The following is a 17,216-nucleotide window of genomic DNA, read 5'->3' as shown; positions in this document are numbered from 1 at the left end:
GAACACGTTGTGAACATGTTGTGAAAATAACAGAACAGCACCGATAAATGCCAGAATGTAAATATTTGAACACGGTGTAATCAAACAACAGTCTAAGAGCTGCAAGGAAAGAGACTTATGCAAACCTTACTTGTGAAATTCATTCTTAGCTTTGCATGCCTCACTCACTTTACTTGTTTCATTCAGTTGTCAGGCCTGTATTGACTAAATAGCAGGTGATATCAACAAATAACCAAAAGATGGATCAAAAGTCTTCATTACTACACACCATTGTTAAAAAGACCCTGGAAGATAGATGGTAATAGCATCATACAACCGAGTCCTGTGTTTCCAGTGCAGACTTCTTATCAGATATGTCAAGAAGAGGGAAAAAATACATCTTGACACAACAACCCTACTGTGTGCTCCAGCAGTCTCAACAGAGTGAAACATCACTTAAAAATAAACCTGTCGTACATCAACATATGGGAAGGAGCTTTCAAGGGACTTCACCACTCAGCAAAGTGCCATGACCTTCCTAGTCAAGGTTAAAACAGCCCTGTAGCTTCACAGATAATCTATCTACAGGAGCACAGACCACACACACATTAGCCACACAAAGGATGGAGTATGGGCCAGAAAGTTCTTTTACAACAGAAAAAACCCCACTCTTGTGTGATGTAAACATGCGTTATTATTTTTTAAGATACGTTGTCAACAGCATCAAAGTACTTAAAACATCAGCTCGATTTCCACATTAAATTTACCAATACAGCAGTTTTTTTTCTCCATTCCTTCCCTAAATCAAATAAAAGGGCCAGTTAGCAGAACACAGCTATCACTGTGAACACAAATACCAGAGATTATTGTAAGAATTCAGTTCCGGAGCCTAGTGGTTAGATTTTCATTTGAGCCCATTATCCATTTTATATCTGCAAACTCAAAAAGTTTTAGGCACTGCAGCTAAAATTAGGATGCTTTCCAAAATGATATACAAAATACTGTTTTTTTTTTTTTAAATAAACTTCATTCCATCTGCAGTGAACAAACCAGGATAAAATAAAAATTTCAGCATCACAAGATCTTTACAAAAGAAAGATGTCCCCTTTGACATTGTAATTGGATTTCACTATGCTCTGCTGCACTTTTAAAATCTGTGTTTAAAGAAAAAAAGATGTTAACTTAATATCTTGTTAGATTCTAGCAGATGTGTTGGTCTCTGGTTAGAAAAATAGAATCCTGTCCTCAGCTGAAATCATTACAGTAGATGTGAGTTGACAGTTCTGTCTTTCAGACAGTGGCATGTACAGTAAACTTACTGCAAGATTACTTTGAATGGTAATTTGCATTAATGTGTGAAAAATCACTCAGCTTTTTTCAAATAGCGGAACTCCTCTTGCAGTCACAGCCATTTGCCCAAGAGATACTACAAATGAACAAATGTTACGAAGTAACTGTTATTGGGAAAATCTTTTTCTTTCTTTGTCACCCATCAAAATCAGATCAGTCAGAAACTTACATCATGCATGCCAGTGACTCTCATGTCGTGTTACAGATGAGGCGGGTGCTGGTCTGCAGTCTGCTGCGAGACATTAATTGACTAAATGAAGCAAATTTTATCCAGTTAAAATGTAAATGGGTAAATTACATTGTATTGCATTTTATATTAGCCTTTCTATTCACATTATGATAACAGAACTTGATGTTATATTTACTGCATTACAGGACTTGAAATTTGAAATAAAACTTTTAGGTTTTGTTCTCTTTTGAGTTTTCTGTGCCAACCTTTGCCCCGTGTTTCTGCTGTGCTGTGTACAACTGTGTCATTTACTTTCTGCTGCTAACATAACAGACTTTTGAATCTTAAGGTACTACTTGCTGTCCTTTCAGTTTCACTTGTAAATGCATTTTAAGGCATACTTCCCTTATTTCACTTTAGGTGACACAAAATAACCTACTTAAAACTGCTTGCATTAACTATGGATTATAAAAAATTAAGTATTTATAAAACCTCTATTAACACATTTACACAATTAAGCATACTTTAACCAATACATATTTATAAATGTAAAATAGTGTCATTAAACATGTTCTATGTGAACTTATAGATCAAGACTGAAACATTCTTATCTGTGTTTATGAATTACATGCTAATGTCTATTAATATAGGATTTATCCTTTATAAGTGATGAATTAACACTTTACTAATGTAAATGTTTACTAATATTATATGGTGTTACTAGTATGAGGCGGTGAGGTGGAAGCCACTCACTGACTTCGTATTGTTATATTTTGTGTTAAATCTATGGTTCTCCGAGTCCCTCACACACATATACAGAAACATGCAGAAACTTGCCATTAAATTCATTTTTGTAACATCGCTGTCCTTCAGATTTAGATGTGTGCTGTAATGGAGTTTCACATTCTTTGTCCGCTTTTCTATCAATCCTTGTCCCTTATTTCACAGAGAAAAATAGAATATTATTGTGACCCATGAGGGCTGTTTTTGGAAACAGCTGTGAAAATGAAAATGTTCTTCCAGTAAACATGTTAGCACAGCTTCGGGACAGCCTCTGCACTGAGCCAAATCTTATGCAGATGGGGGGTTTTGTTTACTTTTGGCTGGTAAGGTAACAAGTATGAATTCCAAATAAAGCTGTGTACAATTTTGAAGAAGCCATCCTTCAGCAGCTGAAGGAGAATTATTGCCCTCTAATAGCCAAAGCTGGTCTTTGGCAAGTCAGTTAATATTAAGTGGACAGGGTGGGTGAACCAAAGAGGCTTGTCCCTGACTAACCTTGCTGTACAAGCTCAACACCTAACCTCTGTTTTTCTGGGGCTAACGGGAGGATGCAGTACTTCACTTTGTATCTAGCCATGGGACCAGACTGTATTTAGCGTGCAGACAAGAAGAACAATTCTTGCTAATTAACAAGAAGCAGATCCTAATCACACGAACATAAGAACAGCAGAAAATACAAGACATACATACAGTGCCATGAAAAAGTATTTCCCCATTCCTGATTTCTCACTTCTATGCATATTTATTTGAGTTTAAGACTCCAGTGAACCACGCTGAGAGCCATTATACACAAATGGAGAATATTTGGAACAGTTGTGGCTCGCTTACAGAAATCACTCCAATTAATACAAGAGTGCAATGGCAACCCATCCAGGAGATAACAAAAACCCCTCAAACACCACCCAAAGGAATGCAGGCCTCACTTATCTTACTTAAGGTCAGCATCCCCCCAACCCCTTCCCCAAACGGCTCATCTCACATTTCCCAAAAAACATCTCCAAGACTTTTGGAGAAATATTCTGAGACTAATGAGACAAGTGAGACAATGACGAAGGTTGAACTTTTTGGAAGGTTTGAGTGTCGTTACACCATATAAAAGGGCATAAAACTAACACAGTATTTCATTAAAAGAACATCACACCAATCGAACATGTTGGTGGTAGTGTGATGGTCTGGGGCTGCTTTGGTGTTTCGAGACCTGGAAGACCGGACCTAATTGATGAATCCATGAATTCTGCTTTCTACCAGAAAATCCCGTAGGAGAATGTCCCACCATCAATTTCTAACCTGAAGCTCAAGCACACTCTAGCTATGTGGCAGGACAATGATTGAACATGGCAGTAAGTCCACCATAAAATAAAATAATAATTTAAGTTTTTGGAGTGGATTAGTCAAAGTCCAGTATCAAACAAGATTGTGTTGCTTTGGTATAACCTTAAAAAGGCTGTTTATTCTCAAAAACCCTCCAATATGGCAAAGATAGTGCACCAAAATTCCTCCACACTGATGTGAAAGACTCACTGTCAGCTATTGCAAATGCTTGATTGCAGTTCTTACTGCCAAGGGTGACCCAACCAGTTATTCGGTTTAGGGGAGGAGTACTGAATTTATATAGGTAAGTTTGAATTGTTTTTTTATCCTTAATAAATGTAATCATCAAAAATGGCATTTTGTATTTATTCAGGTTATCTTTGTCTAATATTAAAATCCACTTGATGATCTGAAACATTTAAGATGAACAAATACTGAAAACGTAAGTTATCAGAAAGGGGGCAAATCCTTTTTCACAGCACTGTACATGGCTGTCAGTTGTGCTGCGCCACACATCAAACCTGGTAAAAATATACAGCTGAGTTATAATGAGATAGGTTTATTCATGCACACAGATTTATTAACACCTACTCAAGCTGTCATCATAAGTCATAATTATATCATGTCACTCAGTGTCTGTAACCAAATGGGGTGTCAGTCAATTTAGCTACCTTATTATCAGTGCTAATGAAGCTCTATGAAGATATTCAAATTCTACATTCGTCCTGCTGAGATGGGTTCCCATTTTACAAAACTTCTCTGCCAGGCACGTACAACATGTTTATGATATATTTTGCAGTCTTTAGCAGGTTTAATGTGTGATAATCCTACATGACAGAAGTGCAGTTGTTTATCTAAATCTGTTTTACATATTTACACGTTGTATGCTTACTTACTTTCTGCTGGTAAGCAAAGCGATACCTTAAGGCACCTGTTGTCCTTGTTTACTGTTCAGAACACCTCCACAGGTGCCTGTCAAAAACCATCATTGCTGCTCAAGTCACACCTACGTAAGCTCTATGTCTCTGATAAAGACCAATTTTATGTAGTGTTCAGATCAAAAGTCCAAAATGGTTCCCCTTACAATGACTAGTGATGCAGCAAATTATCATTTTAACACATTACTCTTCATACTGAAGATCTGTTTCAACTCACTTCAACCTTGTACCAAATATAGCTCACTAGCATCTCACACAATTAAACTTTGCCTGCAAATATTTAGTTTTTTTTTTCCTTGTACAAACATATACAATGACATTGTTTACTTCCTTTATCATTTATCTAAGAAGGGCACAGGCAAGAGAAGATATAAAGAAGATGCAATTATCACACAATTACACTTTGACATGGCTTTAAGCAAAAAGAGAACGTGCTTTTAGAAAAGTTAGACATCACAAACTGAAATGCCGCAATTCAACGCATGACTCATGTTGTTTTAAAGTGTCTAAGTTCCTGTTACACAAGCAAAGGTAGGCCAACTCTCTGAAGTATTCCTCAGTGTACCTGGCCAAAGAGACCCAGAGCATATGTGCTCTGCCATCTGCTGTGTCCCATGGTTCCCCCTGACAAACTTTTAATGGATTCACACTCAAAGACACGCTCAGCCCTAATGAGATCAGGAATGCTTGTGTCACTGCAACTTCTTCTTCTTTGTCAAATCAAAACATCCAGCAGGAATTAAGAGTTAAAACAAGTTTGAATTTCTGGCAAGTTATCTTTAAATGTTTAGTTCTTTTAAAACAATTGTTGCTAATATAAAATCCTATCTGATATTTGCTATTCCCCCATGTTAAGCAAGTTTTCATTAAAAAAAAAAAAAGGAGTTAATATACTTCGTTATTGCAGATACAGGACACAGTAGCTAATCTGGCTCACAGTCCATCATAATTCACAGGTTAGTTTAATGACTGAAATACAGAGAGAAGCAATAGATATTCTTGTCATTTGTTGGATGTTTTGCAAAGTGTGAATTAAAATCCACTGAGAAGTTAAGGAGGCTTATATATCCACAGCAAATTAATCTTGTTCATCAATGAAACTGCTTGAGTTCACAAGTATATGATCAGTAGCAGCCAGCCATTAGACAAATGAAATTCTGTATGTCACACCATTGACCAGATGATAGCATAATAGTGAAACGAAGTCCATATTTCAGATGTGGGACCAACAGTGGTGACGATCATAACCAATAAGATAATGATCATTTCCATCTAACAGAATGCAAGTGATATGCAGCATATGTGGCAGAGCTAAATCACATTGATTCCGTCATTTGGTATTTAACAAAGTTTTTCATCATTTTGTGCAAAATTTATCAACACTGAGAATCCTATGTTAACAACTTTGCCAAACAATTAAAATTAAATATTGTTTAATACACCAGAAATTAAATTTTGTAAAACTGCCAATTGTGGCCATGAGTTTATGTTAAAAAAACAAAACAGTTATGGTGAAGAAGCTTCTGGTGAACATTGCTTGCAAGATTTGCTGAAATCTGACCAATGCTCTGAGAGTAACGATTTTTATGAAAACAGAAAAAAGCATCAGTAAAACAACAAATATGACCTCGATCACCATTTGGGTAAAAACCCATTAGGTGATCATTGTGTGTAAGTTTGTTTAAATTCAGGCAAATACAACTCACCAGGGCATAAGACAAATGGAATAAAGCAAATTCTTTTCAATTTCATAAATTTCTGCTCCACTTACTGTGATCTGACATTTCCTTAGGTGGTTTAATCCAAGCAAAAATCTATCCAAGACTGGAAAAGCTGTCAACTATTCAATTCTGCACTAAAATATTGAAGACATTTAAAATCCAAAATCCCTCCTAATCTAAATAAACTGCTTCTTCACACCTTCGAGCCTAAGCAATTCTGTTTTATCTGAGGTATGAATCAACAATAAGTTAAAAAAAAAAGAATAAAAAGAAAAAAGTAAGTGAGTGGGTGGATAACATATGAATACATGAATGTGATATGTTATCTTCTTGTCTCATGAGCATCATATATGGAAGAGATATGTTGTAAGGGGCTCATTAGATGTGATCCCAACCAAATCTAGTTAGCTCACTTGTTTCACCTTCTTATTAAAAGTAAATCAATAGGTTAGACTTAAAGGTTGCTGTAAATCACCATTCTAACAATGAAGCAGAAACCAAATGCCTCTTACACTCAAACTATGTATGTTAAGTGCCTTGGATGTCTGAAAGAATAGGACATTAGCTAAATGTCAGCAAATGTTAGCTGATGGCCTATGCTTCTAGACACCCAAGGCATGCATACTGGTAATTTCAATGTAATATGCATTCTGCTTCATCCCACTTTCTCTACAGCACACCGAAACAGGCCCCTTAACCAATGGGTAATCAGACTTTGACAAGACAAGATCATATCGTCAGGAACTATACAACAAGAGATATTCATTGAATATGAACATCATCATGGATCTTTAAATCGCTGTATTCCACACACCTTCACACTTTTAATAACGTCTCTAGAGGGTTTTGTGTACAGAATAGCCAAGTTTCTTGCTCAAGTTGGAACTTGCATCAATCAAAAATTGAATGAAATTATTCCTATCACATTTTGGGTCATGTCAGAAGTTATTATGAAAGGCATGTTCATGTTTTAAATAACTGGGGGATGCTGATACAGAGGGGTATATGTCCTTGGGTGAATGAGGACAGGTTCAAGAGGAAATGAATTCTCACTGACATAAAACAGTCTACAATAAAAGCAGCACAGTACAATGGTATGATGGTATTCTTCATCCTCAGGAGAGTCAGCGTGAAGGGAAAAAGGACAGGAATAAAGATGTTGGAGCGGTTTCATACTCCTAGCAAATGTGTCAGTATATATATATATTTTTTTTTTGAATATGTCAAACTATTCCTCTGCAACATGCCATGTGCAAGGCTGCGTGCGTGATAAAACAGTCAAACGTTGACTCAAAGGTATAGCTTTTCATATTGAAATGTTTTTAAATGTACTATAAAAAATATTTTTCAGGAAAGAAATATAGGAGTGGAAAAAAAACAACCTGTTTCTTTAAAGGCTTTGGAAAACTTGTGAAGAGATGAGTTTTCCACATTTATATAAATATTTTTTTCTAACAGATTGTTTGCATCTTAACATAAAACTCCTGCTCATCAGGTTTCTGGGAAGATTGGAGATGACTACAGTTTCAGATTAACAATTGAACTGTTGCCTACTAAAGGTTTTTTCAGTAAATTTTAGTGAATGAAGCAAAAGTGCCTCCAGCTTTTTAGACATGAGAATTTCTCAAATATAATTCAAAACTGTACCGACTTTTCAGTGGGGAATGTAGTGTGCATTTTTTAACCACTTTATGAAATTTTACAAAATAATAATAATTTTAAAAAACAAAAAAAACACAAGCATTAATAAGGAAATTCGATACAAGTAAATCATGACAAGGACTAGACTCATCTTTACAAAAATCTTTGACAAGAATACATATATACATATGCAATAAAAAAATATGTTTGACCTTGAGGGTAATAGCTGGGGGATATTTATGTACCATATACCCTTCAGCAAAGTACACCAATATCATTACAGTTAAAATTAATGTATGGATTTCCCTAATACCGTGTACGGCACATTTAGGAATGACAAGTGCAGAAATAATCAGCATATGTAGCACTATGTCTAGCTTTGACATTTATTGAGGAGTGCATAATAAAAAGCCTAGTGGAGGAATCCAGTGTGGATATTCGATCTATGCATGCCTAGAAGCCCCTGAGAATGAGAAGTGAGGAGGCAAGCCTCTCTCATCTGCATCAGTTTGCTAAGTGGAGCATGGCACATAAACACACTACAGGTAGCAGCTGGTGGCTGTTTAGAGACCCTCAAGGCCCTGAGACCTGCACTGATCGTTACCTTTCACTCAGTTTACAGTTTAGAATACAGGCACCGGTCATTATACCTTGCTACAGTGTAAGTGTCCTCAAGCCAGTGGCCTTGTTGCCTGAGAGGGAAAGGATACAGCTCTGCTGCACAAGTACATAGCTTCCATTGGTGGCTTGCTACACACCACACTGAACTATCTTCAAGAGCAGTGTAAAGGCAAGTATAGACTCCAGTTACGCATCATGTCTAGTCAGACGCTGTCAACAAGACAGAAGTTGCTAAAGATAGATCCAACAGCAGCAACAAGGCATTCGAGTTAGCTTTGTTTCATGATGGCTAAGTTTTGACTGTTAGATGTGATGTTGGGAAAAAGTACTGGGTATACGCCGCAGTCCAACGCCAGAATTTTGATACTAATGTCAGTGAAAAACACACTGATCCAGAGGATTGTTTTTGTGAATGTCTTAAAAAAGAGACAATGAAATATTGTCAACTACAGGAAACAGTGTAAACAGATCTCCAAAATGGTAGCCTATAATGGTCAAAAAGAACAAAACAGCATGAGTGACAAGCGAAAATGTGTTTATGTCAGTTTCTTAAAACAGAAATGAAAAGGCTCTTTCATTGTGGCTCCAGGTTAGAATTTAATTGGACAGTTGTTGACAGGAACTAATAGATCAAAATAACATCCATTCATTTCTTGCAGGAGAACTCATTTGTCCACATTTCAAATGATTCTGAAACCATTAAACGATGATTGCAATGCCATTTCACGAGAATCTGTGTATTGTTTTTCACATATTTATTGTAAATAAGTTTAGAAAATGTTAATTCCCCGAGGCAGCAGCATATTCCTTTAGTAATGTATAGCTGTGTGTCAGCAATATAAACCAGGCATGCCAGCCTTACAGCATTTGGACAAGCTTCAATAACCCAGTACATTTTACTAAAACTAAATTTTTGCAACAAAAAAAAAATAGGGATAGGTTAATTGGATAATCCAAATTGCCACTAGGTATGAATGTGCGAGTGAATGTGAGTATGAATGGTTGTCTGTCCTTGTGTGTTAGCCCTGCGACAGACTGGCGACCTGTCCAGGGTGTACCCCGCCTAGAAGCTCGCCCTATGACAGCTGGGATTGGCTCCAGCGCCCCCCGTGACCCTGAAATGGATAAGCGGTAGCGAATGGATGGATGGATGGAAAAAAAAAAAAAAACAAATGGAAAAAAAATGAACAGGTTTCTGCTACATAGTAATAAAAAGTGACTTGTACCTGGAAATATCTCAATAATTTACTTATTCACATAATATGGACTGTGAATTAGTCAAACAAACAGCATTGTTAATATCTGCCACCTGAACCCCGTTTGGTTTTTAAATGTGTAGGATGTATTAAAATTTCAACAACTGGAGTTATGAGCAGCAGAAAGTTGGACATAAACCCTGCTGGAGGCCACAAACAAAATAAACAGAAAGTTTGGGTCACAAACAGGATTAGGGTTTAGAAATATTATCCAAAGAGTACTTTTGGTGTTAAAAAAAATATCAGTAACCCTGAAGACATCAGTTCCCCTCCTTCCTGAAGAAACACAAACACATCAAAATTCATCAAAATCTGAGAGGAGTGCATTGTTGCATAAACTGTAGGTTCCAGACAGGCAGAATAAAATAACTTGGTCTTGGACTGCTGGTCAGATACAATAAACTCAGTGCATGGCTTTATGAGGGTGATTGTGCAAGCAGCCCTCTTGAATAGTGCATATGAAGAAAAAAAATGGCTTGCACACAACTAAATAAATATTGTGTATATCAAACGATGATGGTGCTAAAACAAAGACTATATGCATGAAAACAAAACTGTTCAATAAAACATGCAGTACCAATTTAAATCCAAATAGTTCCATTTAAATAAGCAATACACAAATAGATAAACCACGCAAGCACAAACAAATAATCCTTATCAATTTTACAAGACATAAGCTACAAGAATACTCATCAAAAGCATATACAGAAATGTGCTATAAATACTCACAAGGCAAGCAAACAGAGAAACATGTGACAAGAAGCACAGACACCAAAGATTTTTTTTTTCAATGGGACACCTGGTTGGGACTTGCTTGTGCACATGCAAGAAACAAGTCTTTCTGCCAGAAGTTCTTTCTCGTATCCGACTGAAATGATTTATGAAATGTAGGCAAACCTGTGAAAGGATCTATTTAACTAATAAAATATTATTGCCCTAAATTCAACTAAGTTAGCTCTTGGAGAACAAAAATCAGTCCATCAAGTTTCTTAGTATAAATGCATTGGGGGATGCATCAGGAAGGACATCCAGTGTAAAAATCAACGAAATCAAATATGCAGAGCTGCCCAGTGTGGCAACCCCTTGTGAATAAGGGAGCAGCTGAAAGTAGCTTCTTAATGGCTTATCCAAATTAATGTTGTGGAGGGGCTGAAACTTATCCCAGCTGTCATGGGACAAGCGACAGTATGCAACCTGGACAGCACACAAGTCTAGTCCATGACAGTAAACTAAAACAACCAAGTTTAAATGGTAAATGGTCGGTATTTGTATAGTGCTTTACTAGTCCCTAAGGACGCCAAACTGCTTTACACATCCAGTCATCCACACATTCACACATGGCAAGCTACATTGTAGCCACAGCCACCCTGGGGCGCACTGACAGAGGCGAGGCTGCCGGACACTGGCGCCACCGGGCCCTCTGACCACCACCAGTAGGCAACGGGTGAAGTGTCTTGCCCAAGGACACAATGACCAAGACTGTCCAAGCCGGGGCTCGAACCGGCAACCTTCCGATTACAAGGCGAACTCCCAACTCTTGAGCCACGATCGCCAAAATCGATAGGTCGGTGCTGATTTATGAGTGATCATTCCAGGTTAGGTTGGGGCCTCATCATGGAGAGACTCCACCTGTCAGTTAGCTTGGAAACAACTTAATGTGTCTCTGGAAGAGCTGAAGGAAGTGGCTGAAAGTTCTAGGTGACTCTGTTTAGGCTACTGCTCTCACAGTCTGGACCCAAATAAGCAACAGAAATGGATGGATTGATGGATGGATGGGGACACAAACCCTTTTAAATAAAAGTCCTTTTTTTGACCCGTGCATCCACAGCAACCTCAGCCTCATAACTGGTACGGTCATCTGACATTTCTGAGTATTTCTCCTAGAAATGTTTTCCGGCAGAAAATGTTGAAGTAATTTTTTGCGCTACTTGCTGTTGTTCAGTGCTTTATGAATTTTGAAGTTGCTGTGGAAAATAAGCAGAAACATTTTTAGTCTACTGCAACATTGCTCATCACTTTTTTTTGTCTCCACATTTACATTTACAGCACATTTGTGTAACCGATTAAGTTGCACTTGGAGTATGTTTTGTCTGTTTTAAGTGTTAAGCTTATAAAGTATTAAAACTTATGTATAAGGCTAACACTTAAAAACAACAACAACTGTGTGTTAATCCACTTCAAGGCCAGGAGTTTGTACTTTTGTGCATTCTGCATAAAAAACTTTTAGAAATTTCCATTTCTTAAATTTATTTTGATGTACTTTGATTCTGGTGGTGTTATGCTTTTAGCGCTGCAACCCTAAAAGACTTGCAGGACACAGTTTCTTGCAGCTCTCACAGGAAACACCCGCAGAGAGAGCCCATCATGAGGCCATTTTGGCATCCATAAGTATGATTGATGACATAGGGATGCAGACAGCGAGAATTCCCCTCTGCCATGAGAAAAATGATGATTGTTTGGATTTTTTTTTATTTATTTATTTCCCTGTTAGTGCCCCCCTCTGCTTCTCAGTGGGACACATTTACATTACGTTAGCAACATATACACTCAAAGCCTGGGGCTACCAAATACAAACAAAACAACTCCCGTGGATCTCAAAAGTCCATTTATCCACAATTTTTATCACAAATACTTCGATGTTTGTAGAGTAAAATGTAAAAAAGGTAAAACATGCCATCGGAAGCCATTATCCCTTTCAGGACCTCACCCCCAAATCTATTTCAACATGTGTGACTGGCAGGAAGGTCGCAATAATTTCACAATACATCACAGCAACAGTGGAGTGTGCTGCAGGGGCTAACAAAGTCACCTGGCCATTCCCTTTGCAGGCACTGCCATTTAGCCCTTTTTAATCCCCTCCATCCCATTACATGACAGTAGAAGACCTGTGCACATTACATGCTTCAGTAGAGATCATTTGCCTCGCGCAGGCAGCCAAAGATCACATAAAATATTACCACCCGTTATTTCTGTCCCACCTCCATCTCCTGACTGGCAGTAAACAGAGCTGGACGTCAAATGATAGCATAGTATATGACATCCTAAGAAGTTCCATTGAATCCCGCAGTCTGCCATATGACTCACTCTCCACGTCTCAGACATCGGGTAATCGACTGAGTGGAAACGGAGACAGCAGATAAGACTGAGTGCAGGTCTTAACTTTAACAAGCAATAAAAAAGTGGATTTTAGAGGCAAAATATAATTAATTTTCTTACAATTAAATTAAACAGATATAATTAAAGTCTTCTGAGAGGGTGGTTCATATTTTAAGATGTGCAAACACTCCAAAGACTTTGCAATTCATAAGTTCATTCCTATTTTAAATATCTTCACAGTATACGAGCTTCCAGCCCGGTCTGGTCAGCAGAAAGAATCATCAGTTAAGTCTTGTGGAATTACTGTACTCGCTGAGCCTTCAGGCTTTGGATCATAACAACATTTTTGTCAATAACACCATCTCCAGTGCTGTCATTCCCCCTGACCTGGTTCCTCTATTGAGCCCAAACACAAACACACACATACGAAAACACACACACAGAAAATCTGGGGTACTAAGCTTTTCATTTCAACTCCAGGAGAAGACGTGGTAGTTATTTCAACATTTTAAGTAGTACAGAAATACTCTCACAATAGCACCCTGATGTTTCACGGTTATTATTTTCACTCTATTAAAATTGCAGTGGTTGCAGTGAATTACTCATATTGGCCAATCTTATAGAAAAAGTTTGGGTAATATAAAAAAGTAATAGATATATATTTCAATAGTATTCTAATTTGATTCATTTAAATATAAGTACAATCTAATTTAATAAAAACACAACTTTACAAATACAGAGTTTCCCAAATATGTTTTCCAGTCTCTAACGGCATCACATCAAAAGCAGCAAAACCACACACACATCCGTCTGTCACAGACTTCAAGAAATCAAACCGCCAAGTGAGACCATTCAACAAAAAATGCTCAGCATGCAGCAGCAGTGAAAGCACCATTTGTGGAGGTGGACCAGTAATAAGTTTGAGATTTCCCCTAAATCGTCAGTGATTTTAATAGAGTGTGATGGCAGTTGTGAGACTGGCACAAACAGCAAAACAGGAAGCTTTTGAAGCTCTAAAGTAACTTAAAATTTTTTGTAACTTTAATGATCAAGTCGTCCGTCCTAAACAGCTCTTCAAGTCATCACGAACTGCACAAAAACAGTATTTAAGTTCGCATTAATCTGTGAATTGGTGTTAATGTCATTTGCAATCTGTCTGTAAACTCCACAAATCATAAAATGTGAACAGTAACGTGCCCTTGACACACTCATTGACTACACCACTACCTCTACATCATGTGTGTAATATAAATGAATGACATTTCAGTGAAAAAACTAAATAACTAAAAAGGGGCCGAAGCTAAAAGCAGATAATGCTGCATTATTAACAACATCTGCCAAGTGAATTTCATAAAAATATATCCATCCATCCATTTTCTTAACCCCAGGGAAGCTGGGATCTATCCCAGCTGTCATTAGAGCTAAAGGAAGGGTACACCCTGGACAGATCGGTAGGCTGTCGTGAGGCTGACACGCAGGGAGACAGAAAACCATTAACGCTCATATTCATGGAGTGCGAGAGGAAGCCGGAGTTCCCGGAGACAGCCCATACATAGGCAGGGAGAACATGCAACCTTCCCAAAGTAGCTTAGTAAAGTAAAGTAAAGTAAGCTTGTGGATTCAAACCCAGTACACCCTAGATGTGAGGCAACAGTGCACAGCACCACCACTGTCTATAATGTTAAAAAAAATACACATATTTTAATAAGCTATATTACTCAATTATAGTCCAAATGATGTCATTTATCCCCAAATCAGCTATTAAACCAAAGGCTCTATTTTCAGGAGATTAAGTAAAATAGTGCAAACAAGTCGTGTGCCAGCCACGAGATTAAATTTTAAATCAGTTCAGACTAATATAAACTTACATAGCGAAAAAGAAAGCTCTCTGCATTTACTACATTTCTGCTAAGAAGCAACTTGAATGTTTTTTCATTTATTTATTTATTGATAGGACAATGTTACGATTTTAATCAACTTTTAATCAAAAGGAATTTGCAAATTTATTTTAGGCAAGATCTGGCTTGGCTTGAAAGTTGTTTGCATGAGTAAGAGGCAATGAGCTTTGAGCCCAGAGGACATGTCTATCACTGTGCGAATTTGCTGAGTTGTTGATAAAGCGTTTCTCCCGAAGACATGTAAGGTTGTGACTCATTCAAAGAGAAGATCAAAAGACTTTTATTCAGGGTGACATAATTCAGGAAAGAGACAGATTGGATTTTTTCCACTCATTCCAGAGATTAGTTGTGATGTCAGAGACACAGATCCAACGGATTTAATCAGTTAGTTATTCAACCCGTCTCTGAACAGGTGTGCCTGTTATCAAATATGCAGCCTTTTACTTGTGCCAGATTCCCTGATTTATAGAAAGAATAATTGATTGGCCTTGAAGCATAACAATGACGACCTGGAGAGACAATTCAATGAAAGAGGCGGAAAGGGGAGACTGCCTCTCATCCATACTCCTGTTCTGATGACATAATGATATTTATATCCAAACTATGCCTGAAAAACAGACCAATTTAATTTAAGTATCGCTGCAGCGAAACACTGACGCTGTAACCTTAAGTCATTTTTCAAATCATGTGTGTAATGTGTAATCAAGGCCAGAGAACACCAAGAAAGATTTCAACAAAACATCATAAAATCTGGTTTTACATGCCAGTAGGGATGCATCGGGCCTGCCTTATTTCACACAAGGTATATTTAAGATAATTACTTATTAGGCTTGTGGCAGAAACCATGCAATGCCAAATGAAGTGAGCAGCGGTTGTGGTCTACTGCTTGAGCATTGCATGAGCTTCATTTTATCTAATCACCCAATTTTCACAGGACAGGAGTTAATCTGTACAGCTGTCCACTCACTGGGCTCCCTTACTTGGTTTTCACCGTCAGAAACCTCTACTGGAGACATGCAGACACATTTCACACTCGGCATTGATAGGGCAGGATAGCCGGTATGACACACACACACACATATATATATATATATATATATATATATATATATATATATATATATATATATATATATATATATATATATATATATATATAACTAAATAAGCCTGTAGTTATGCGTTCAGGCAGTTTACATGCGTGGGTTCCCGATTAGAGCAGATCTCTCCAAGCAGCTGTGGGAAGCTCACTACCCCCAGGTAGTCAGTCAGGAGCGTTTTGGAAATCAAGTAGCTCACATTTGTATAAAGTTAACTTCAGTGAGTGAAAATCACAGCAGGTACTTTGTGAGTGACAGGTGGTTGAAAAGCTGGAACCGATTAGTTGGACGTGGTGCAGTCGCAGTAGCGTACCCCTGCAGCATTAAAACGATTTAGCGTCTTAAATGAGTTGCAATAGGACTGCTGAGTATTTTTAACTTTTCCTCTCAGATATAAACACTTAACACAGACGCGTTTACTATTATTATTTTATTTTGTAAAAGTCGCTGCATATTCCCGATCATTTCGGATGCTGTAACCGGCAGGTCGTGAGCCAGTAACTCAGTCCACCCTTACCTGGGATCTCCTGATGGGGAACATGTGAGAAGCCAAAGCCTTTCGCGATGGAAGCCTCCCTCACCTCGCTGCAATTCCTCGCTTTAAATTCGGCTCTTGCCGCAACAGACAGCACAGAAAAAGTGCAAATGATGGTCTCCAGTCTGAGCATCGTTCACTTCTGTACAGATCCCTCACTGTTTAGGTACTCTGCAGTGTCCCGCTTGCTGGCAAAACTCCCCCCTCCTGCAGCAGATTCGCAGGTAGACTATTTAATGACTGGTCGTTTTTAGTGGTTGAAACTCAACTATAGTCTCTTAACACATCCCCCAAAGCACAACGGGTTTGTATCGCCACCGAGTTCAGTTGAAAGTCCCTCGGCGCAGTAGAAAAGAAAGCTGTGAGCGTAAAGGTGCCACATGAATCCAAGGAGCGCGTTTCCCGGCTTGTTGACTCAACTTCGCTCAGCAAAGAAAGCCCATTGTAGCTGCGTTGAAGTGGAAATGCTCTGTGGAGGAGAGCGCTGTGTGTTCAGATGCACCGGCAGGGCAAAAGCGGGACACAAAACGTGGAGTGGAATCGAGCCTCATCCAGTGTAGCAGGTCGGCACCTGCATATGAGATACAACCTGGTAGAAAGTAACAAATACATAAAACATCCTGTAGGTGCTATTGGATTAAAAATGGGAAGATATGGAGCCGACTTTAAAATTGAATCGCTGCCATAAATGCCTGTGGGTATATCCCATTGTTTTTCGTGAGTGTGAATTATAGAATGCAGTCTGTTACACTTGGATTTTTTTTTCTAATATCTGCAACTTAACAAACCTTTACTTGGCCTGCACGTTTATGCTCCAC

At 38.1% G+C, this 17,216-nt stretch overlaps 1 protein-coding gene across 2 annotated transcripts in view; it reads right to left on the bottom strand.

Moving 5' to 3' along the window:
* The window catches only part of LOC113007382 (glypican-6-like), a 79,043-nt gene extending 62,131 nt beyond the window's left edge, over window positions 1-16,912 (bottom strand). For both annotated transcript variants that reach the window (XM_026143876.2, XM_026143877.2), the window contains exon 1: window positions 16,381-16,912. In XM_026143876.2, the coding sequence (XP_025999661.1) occupies window positions 16,381-16,531 (151 nt within the window). In that variant the 5' untranslated portion in view covers window positions 16,532-16,912. The remainder of the gene's footprint in view (window positions 1-16,380) is intronic.
* Window positions 16,913-17,216: the final 304 nt, after the last annotated feature.

This window comes from Astatotilapia calliptera, chromosome 16, assembly GCF_964374335.1.
Source record: "Astatotilapia calliptera chromosome 16, fAstCal68.1, whole genome shotgun sequence".
Classification (NCBI taxonomy): Eukaryota; Metazoa; Chordata; class Actinopteri; order Cichliformes; family Cichlidae; genus Astatotilapia; species Astatotilapia calliptera.
The sequence above is the reverse complement of the archived record's forward strand: the minus strand, read 5'-3'. Positions and strand labels throughout refer to the sequence as shown.